The sequence below is a fragment of the Mustela lutreola genome, chromosome 10 (genome assembly GCF_030435805.1).
Source record: "Mustela lutreola isolate mMusLut2 chromosome 10, mMusLut2.pri, whole genome shotgun sequence".
In the NCBI taxonomy this organism is placed as follows: Eukaryota; Metazoa; Chordata; class Mammalia; order Carnivora; family Mustelidae; genus Mustela; species Mustela lutreola.
Window position 1 is genome coordinate 93,425,463 of NC_081299.1, and position 8,004 is coordinate 93,433,466.

The 8,004-nt window shown below is 50.3% G+C and overlaps 1 protein-coding gene across 5 annotated transcripts; it reads right to left on the reverse strand.

The window, feature by feature from the left end:
• Positions 1-504: 504 nt before the first annotated feature.
• PSRC1 (proline and serine rich coiled-coil 1) lies at positions 505-4,265 on the reverse strand. Of its 5 annotated transcripts, none has more exons than XM_059137358.1 (8): positions 4,033-4,263; positions 3,603-3,659; positions 3,453-3,510; positions 2,557-2,998; positions 2,088-2,202; positions 1,745-1,993; positions 1,349-1,442; positions 505-1,129 (listed from the first exon to the last, which is right to left on the reverse strand). In XM_059137358.1, the coding sequence occupies exons 2-8, from the start codon at positions 3,619-3,621 to the stop codon at positions 1,126-1,128; spliced, it is 981 nt and encodes a 326-aa protein (XP_058993341.1). In that variant the 5' UTR covers positions 3,622-3,659; positions 4,033-4,263; the 3' UTR covers positions 505-1,125. The 5 variants fall into 5 exon arrangements, with proteins under 5 accessions (XP_058993341.1, XP_058993338.1, XP_058993339.1 ...); XM_059137355.1 differs by having other exon boundaries at positions 1,745-1,996; positions 4,033-4,262; XM_059137356.1 differs by lacking the exon at positions 4,033-4,263 and adding an exon at positions 3,807-3,973 and having other exon boundaries at positions 1,745-1,996.
• Positions 4,266-8,004: the final 3,739 nt, after the last annotated feature.

Below are 8,004 nucleotides of genomic sequence, written 5' to 3' on the forward strand. Positions count from 1 at the left end.
ACATACAAATCATAACACCAGGCATGGCAGAGTTTTATAAGACCTAGTGTCAGCCCTCAAGTCTAGGCCCAACAATTCTAATGATATAAGGTGGAATGAGATGAGGTGTTCCAGTATCTTCTGCTAATGCAGTCAGCAAAACTGAGTACTAGGGTACCCACCAAAGGGTCCCCTCATCTCATCAGCACAGCAGACCAGATGCTGAGGCATTCTCAAAAGGCTCTGTGCTCTTGCCAGGAAAGGTCACCCAAGCTTAGGATATAAATAACAATTTGACCAAGACCTTGCCTTGATAGCCTTACTCATGTATTTCCATTGATCTGGACCTTTCAGTAACACATGCATCCTGGAAGAAGGCAGCTCATTCCCATCTAATGCGAACCCCAGGGCGGGTGGTCCCGGTCTGATGAGCTTGCAACACAAGCCCCTTTGGTCTTATTTAGGCCCAGCCTGGGAAGCTCGTCCTGACTCCCTCGTCGGAATCACACAGGAGTTTACTACAAATTTGTTTGAAATTGGAGAATTTACTTTCACATATACAGAGATTAGAAAAATACATTCATTTTGTTTTAGAAAAACGCAGCCCAATGCAAGCTTATCATCAACTGGCCCGTTAGGAGTCCCAGAATTTGCAGGAAACCAGGTGCCTGCCTCTGCCTCTCCAAACAGGCCTGCAGTCCAGTAGAGGGTGCTCCTCAGGGAGCCGGGGGCGGTTAGCTACAGAGGCCATTCACATGTAAATGTCCAGTGAACCAATGCCTGGGAAGAAGATCAAACTCTGAGACTGAACACAAGAGTGGGGGTGGACGAGGGCAAACTACTCTCTGGCTTTTCTCATTTTCTGCTTGTTAATTTCACCGTCAGGAGGCGACCTCTTTTCCCTAATCCTCTTTCAACTCACAGGGTTGGACTCCCCTCCAACTCAACCCTAATCCACCCCATCTCCCATCTCTTTACTGCTGGGGCACCAGCCCTGGTGGGATCTCTTTCTCCTGCTCCTGGGCCAGGATTCGCTTGAGTCGAGGCCTGTCTTCCATGAGAGAGCTTGGGAGGCCGAGTAGAGGTGAGTCCAGGCAGTGACTGTAGTGGTTTGCTACGGAATTCTTGCTTGCTGTCCTAATCTCTTTACCTAAAGAATCAGAAGGAAGAACTGCTTTAAATTGTCCTTCTTCTGCAAGCCCATTTGTCACCTGCTGAGCTCAAGTTTCTCAGGGAAGGAAGAATGGGACTCCCTGCCTCTCTAGGCTCCCCTCCTCATCCCCACCTTGCTACACAATACTCAGAGCTGGTGTCCACAACAGTTTGGAAGCCCAGAGGATGGGACAGAGAGCATCTCAACTGATCTTACCTGGTAGGTCCTGGGACTGCAGCTTTCTTAGGGGGCTGAAGATTGCTGCGGGTGGCACCAGGGGCGGGAAGATTTGGTCGCTGAGAAATGGGAACTTGATGGGGGTTGACAAGAGAAATGAGTTAGCACAGAGTTCAAGTGACCTTCTCAGAGTTTGGGATTAGTGCCTTTCTTCCTACCCAAGGTAAAAGACATGAGGTTTTTGAGAACCACAGTTCAAACTCTTTGCTCGGGCCCACATCCTCTCTTTAACTCAGTCTCGCCATCTTCAAATTGAGTGGTAATGAAGATGGAGGCAGTGGTCACTGTTCCCAGCTCTGGGACGGTACATTCAAGCTAGACAAGGGTAAGCATTCTTCCTCCTGACTTCCAACTGTTATGCCCACTCTTCCTCACCTCTGTGCCCTGCCGCGCTTGGTCGTGGAACTCCTTTCCGAGTTGGCAGAGAAGCTGGAGGCAGGGCACCTTTGCTGGGTGGTACACTCCGGCTGGTGAGTGGCATTCGGCTGGCAGGCCTGGGGATAGCCGAGGGAACAGGCAGTCGACTGGAAGTCTTAGCAGCTCCTCCCTGTGGCCGAGAGAGGCGCTGAGAGTTGCTGGTAGAAGGCTGTGGGGCCAAGACTGGTCTGACAGTGGGAGGTGGGCCTGCTGAAATGAAGTAGAGGAATTAAGAGGGTCAGCTCCACATCCTTCCCCCCCCCCCCATTCACCCACAGCTTTGCTGTCCAAGCTTTCTCACTTGCTGTTGCTCTCCCACTGGGTCCAGCTTTGCCCCGGATTGGGGGAGTGGGCCGGGCAAGAGGAGAAGATGCTGGGCTTTTGGATGCAGGGAACAGATTGCAAGTGGGTGACTCCTAAAATACAAAGAGAGAAAAAATAGAACTAGAATGGAAAAAGAATCTGTTCTGCTGGCTGTATGAGAAATAGAGGCGGAGAGTTGCCTACATCCCAGTAAGGAAGGGCAGACGTTAGTTGCCAACATCATCATCCTCACCAATAATGTTTACCGTAAGCTTATTATAGACACTGCAGAGAAATGTGCAGACACTGTGGTAAGTGCTTTGCTTACGGTATTTTGCTTAATTCCAATAATTCTGAAGTAGAATCTTACTAACCCCATTTTACAAAAAAGGAAACCACTCCATGGCTATTCCAAGTCATACATTGTGCCTGAAGGGACACATCCAACCCAGACCCTTCGAACTTACCCTCTTCACACTGGAGGGCCTCTTCCCAGATGCTGCCCGAAGAGCCCTGACTGACCCCTTCTTATCGAGGCTCCGGAGTCGGGGTGTCAGGCTGCTTGGAGAGGGGGTGCTCCGAGTCAAAGAACTCACAGTGGGCAGCAGGTCTCGGACGGGACTGTCCTTCAGCACAAAGGTCTCCCGCCTAGGGCTGGGCTTCACCTTGCGAGGCCCCAGGCCCTCACCTGTGCTCTCCTGCTCCTGCAGGGCACACTGCTCCAGCTGGGCTGCCAGTCGGTTGGCCTCATGGAGAATCTCCTCCAGCTTCTCTGGACTAAGTGGGCCTAAGCTGAGCCTCACCCCCTGGGGGGCTGGGGCCACTGCATTTGGATCACTTCGATTGGAAAGTCCTCTTCGGAGGGGTTTCTCTGGAGTCACTGACACTGCTATGTCTTCCTCCTCACGACTGAGACAGAAAACAAACCAGGCACCATGCCCACAAAGAAGAGAGCAGGAGACTGTGCAAAGGAGACCGGGCACCCCCCTCAACAGAGCCAGGGATACAACCCCAAACCCCAATGCCTATGCTTGCTGTGAGATCTGGCCTCTACACGATGAGACACCTGGTCCTATGAGGCCTAATAGGCCTTTAATCCTTACTGACATTGGAAATGATGCCAGGATGAAGATGCAGCAAATCCATTTACCCTTCTTAATATCCTGAAATCTCTTTCTAGCTTATCCCTTTTCCCTTCCCCCAGTAGAGTCATTGAGGCTCATGTCAACAATGCCCCCAGCAGCCGCAGGGCACCCAACCTTGCTACATTACCCAGACCCCACAGACCAATAATTCAGCAGTAAGGGGTTAGAGACAAAGAGGCATTGTAGGAGGAAAGCACGAAAGTCAAAGAGGATGGTACCTGTCAGATGGTGACAGCCCTCCAAAGTCCAAGGTCTCATCCACTATAAACTTCACATCTGTAAGGGAGGGGGGAATGAATGCCAGCCTCAGGTTGCCAACAGGGCTCTCAATCGCAGCGCCCTCATTCTTTCCTCTTTACTTTCCTTACCTTCCTCCAAATCTTCCATGTTCCCCCAGCAGGAGCACGAGTCAGATGAGACCTGAGCTGGAGAGAAAATATTCCTTTCTTCAGGTCTCCACCCTGCCCAAGGATCCCAGCTAGACTCAGGGTGCAAGCCAGGGGTGGGGGAACACGCCGGAGGTAAAGCAAGAATCCCAGGAGTAGCACCTGCCCTTTTAACAGCCCTGTTACCTCCAGAGAAAGTGCGGAGAGCGCACCATCCCCCTTCCGCAGGTTGCCTGGCTGCCCCCCTACAACCTGCTCTCTCCTCGCCGGGGGCAGTGTGCACTCCCTATCTTCTTCCCCGCCACCATCCTCCAGTTCTTTCTCTCCCCAAATCGCCTTTCCACTCCCACGGCCCCACAACCACACCACACCTCCAGCCCACCCTCGGTTTTTACTTTCCGCCCCGCCTCACCTCTCACCGAAGGTGCTAGCCTCCCAATACTTAGTCCCGGGAATCACCCCCGAAGGGGTGGGGCTTCTTTCGAATCTCTTAGGCCCCACCCACTTTTACTACAGACGCCCAGTGATTGGCGGATCCCAGCATTTCCCGCCCCCTCGGGGGCGGGGCAGCGACAGTCAGCCGGCCGGAAGTCTGCCTGTGGGGGCCTAGCGGAGAGCGGCTCTAAGAAAGACTCCATCCGGAGGGCTGAAGCGGGGAGTCCACGAGCGCGCGCGCGTGCCCGGGAGACCTCCCTATGGAGCAGGCGGGGCCTTGTGGCGCGGCGCGAGGGTCCTGGCCAATGAATGTAGGTTTCTTGCCCGGCTAGCCCCGCCTCCTTTCCGCCCCCTCCCCCAGCTGGGCGGAGCCAGGGCTCGCGAGGCCGGCCTGGAACTAACGCCGCCCTTGAGGGAATTCGGTTCCGGAGGATTACTTGGTTTGCAAGCACCACGTTTGCCAGATTTCCACAATTGTGATTTTTTCAAGTTGCGGGAGCACCCAGACATTTATAGCTTAGGTATATTGAGGATCCGTAAGAAGTACATCTCCCATCGTCTTTTTAAGCGAGAACTTTCAGAACGTGAGGTAGCTGAGGTGTAATTAAACAAAACAAAACAGACAGGCTTTTCTGGCAGGGAGGTGTGGGTCCAGTTCACCAGAGACCCTTCCGTCACAGGCAGGCATGCTTGAGTATACGCGGCCCGTCTCTTCTCCGCGGAGTGAGGATCCTGACCATCAGTTATGTTCCCTCGAGTTTTCGGCCGCGTGCCACAGGGGCTTTTGAACGTGCCTGTAAACGCTTTCAAACTAAAAGCTGTGTTTGTAAAATGCTTAAGCCTACTCATTAGAGATTCCCTTTTTGTTGTTTCCCACCGGTTACCTGTGACTAGCCTGGGCCACCAGTTACCAGAGCTTCTTAGAAACGTTTTAAAAATCGAGAAGAATGGCTGGAGAGCTTTGGTCTCCTGCGTTTATGACCATTATCCGGGCTATTTACAGGCCTTTTTTTGTTTGTTTCCTTCCTAGTTTTTAGCCATGAGGTTGAGGTGGTGAGGTTTGTAGGCCAGAGCTGTCCCTGAAGTAAATGCCACAGGCAGCAAAGAGACCTTGGGATTCAGTGGGGACTGAGGTGCTGCGTGGGGAGGCCCTGGACTTGCAGGCTTGTGGGCAGCAGAGCTGAGAGAAGAGGGTTGCCTGGGTTTCTGTACGCTTGCTGGTGAAGGCGGAATTGCAGTAGCTTGTAGCATTTGGGTTCTGGGGAGGTGGGAGGGCTGGAGCCGGGTACCTCCCTCTCTCCACGCAGGTGGTGGTGAAGCGGAGTGTAAGGAGAGAAGCTGCTCATTAATTAGCAAATTGGCTGTTTGTTTCTCCTAAGGAAACTTGTCCTCAATTTCCTGTCACCAGGGGTGCCTGGGGGGCTCCCTCCGTTTGGCTCAGGTAGTGATTTCAGGGTCCTGGTGTGGAGCCCCCTATTGGGTTTCCTGCCCAGCCTGGAGTCTGCTTCTCCCTTTCTTTCCCTTCACTCATGCTCTCTCTTTCAAATAAATAAAATCTTTTAAAAAAAAGAAAAATTCCTGTCACCAAATTATGATTTTGAAAGTTGTTGTAGTACCAGAAACAAAAAGCAAGTGAACTTTCTCCACCATCAAAATAACAATAAAATCAGAAAATACAGATTTCAGGCATGAGAGTTCTTACTCAGCATAAGGCCATTACTCTGAGAATTGTCCACGTTAGCTCAACCCCAAAATGAGATATATGAACAGATGTTTAAGATTTTGAATAAATGTGGGCGCCTGGGTGGCTCAGTGGGTTAAGCCCCTGTCTTTGGCTCGGGTCATGATCCCAGGGTCCTGGGATCGAGTCCCGCATGGGGCTCTCTGCTCAGCAGGGAGCCTGCATCCCTCTCTCTCTCTGTCTGCCTCTCTGCCTACTTGTGATCTCTCTTTCTCAAATAAATAAATAAAATCTTAAAAAAAAAAAAAAGATTTTGAATAAATGTTAAATGAATTAACAAAGAGATTGCCTCCTCCCAGGCAGGTGTTAGACCTTAGTTCAGAGGGAACTCCATTGTGTTGAATGCATAAATGATAAAACCAAGGATTCCAGGACAGTCCTTCTTGAATGTGGAAAGATTAACTGTGACTGGAAGTCTTGTTCAGTGTGAAGATTTTATTCCTTTATCATGAAGGTTCAGAATAGATGAACTGTAAGGGATGGTCCTTGAGTACTCAACAGACAGCTGAGGCATGGGGCTGTGGGCAGAGGTCAGAGGTCTAACTGATTCTTAGGAGATCATAGCTGGGAGTATTCTACTCCTTCCTGACCTAGGCCCTGCCCTAGCCAGAGGGGGGGTGCTTCTTGGCCATTGCGTACATGACTAGCTGGCTCTGGACTCTGGGCCCCTTCTCTCCCCACCCCAGCATTCTCAGCAAGGGCATTAGACCCTACAAATAATTTGTGTGGTTACTTTCTCAGCTTTCTCAAGATGCTACATAATTAGTAATGTTCTGAATGCATAGAAGAAGTTAATTTATGACATATGATGGATGCCTTTGGGGCACTGGGACTTCATTCTTATAGTGCTCCTGTTGAGAAAAGCTGGAACAGACACTTTGCCTCAACTGAAAACAGACCTTTGCTTTGAACAGAAAAGCCCTTCTCACTCTTCTCAGGCAACACAGTCCCTCCCCCTCTCAAAGCCTTGTCTAAGATTTACTATCTCCTAGGAATCTTTTCTTTCTTAAACCCATGATCTCAACCCAGATCCACTACAGGGAGGGTCACTGGGTGAAAGAAGGGAGAGGAAGGAAGGAAGGCTTGAAGTCAGGCAGACCTGGTTCAAATTCTACTACCAGCTGCAGGACTTGGAGCAATTATATAAACCTCAAGTGCCTCATGTGAAAAATGAGGATTAAAAGAGATAAAGCCTGACATCCAGTATCTGATGCAGAGAAGGCTGTTCCAGTTACATATTACTGTGTAACAAACCAGCCCAGTATTTTATGGCTTGAGATAACAGCAACCATTTGCCTCATGATTTTACAATTTGGGCAGGCTTGTGTAAGGACCATCTGTCTCTGCTCCAGTGGGAGTGGGCTGGGCTTGACTAGGGCTGAATGGTCTCAGGTGGCCACACATGCCTAGGGGCTGTGGTGTGGACCGTTGGCTGGGATGCTTGGTTGTCCTGCATGTGGCCTCTCATAATTCAGTAATCTGTTCTGAGATTCTTTACATGGGAGCTGACCTCCAGAAGCAAAAGCAGAAACTACTAGACTTCCTGAGGTCTAGGCCCAGACCGTCACAGCATCACTTCCGCTATATTCTTTTGGTTAAAGGAGGTCACGTGGTCAGCCCAGGTTCAAGGGGAGGAGAAATAGACTCCAGCTCTTGGTGGGAAGAGCACTATGCCCATCCTAGCCAGGATGGGAGGAATTGCTATCTTTTGCGGACTCCATCGTAGAATGCCTTTAATATTTTACTTATTATAAGAATGAAAACAAACATGTAGGCAAGGGTACCTCGCCTTTATTCTTTCCCCAGGACTTAATGAGACTGCTCTACTTTCTTCAGTATCTCCCAGCCTTCGAGTCTCAGTGCTCTGTCTTTAATTAGCTTGGTACGTGTTTATGTGTTCTGCTGTCTGTGTCTCTGTGATGGACGTGCGTCCTGTTTTCCAACTTATACTGGAAAGTGCAGAGAGGAAGAGTACAAGTCATGTTCAGCATCTCTTTTAGTACCAGGCACTGGATAGAATTGAATTCAGCTCTGGCATAGACTCTAGACAAAAGGACGGTGTTAGAAACCTCTGCGGAAGAGAATGTGGGTATGGGGAGAAAGAGGAGTGTGAGGGTCTGCAGATTCCATACAGTCTGGCTAAAGGATTCCAATGTTCTAAATGTTTTTCCCATAGAGAGTGGCTCAAACAGATGGACACTGAGGCAC

Bases quoted from the DNA above. Each gene is read 5' to 3' on its own strand.
- PSRC1 (XM_059137355.1), bottom strand. The intron at 1,997-2,087 runs GTGAGAAAGCTT...ACTTCATTTCAG, and splicing joins CAGTGGGAGAGCAACAGCAA to CAGGCCCACCTCCCACTGTC. The intron at 1,443-1,744 runs GTGAGGAAGAGT...ACCCCCATCAAG, and splicing joins AAGCGCGGCAGGGCACAGAG to TTCCCATTTCTCAGCGACCA.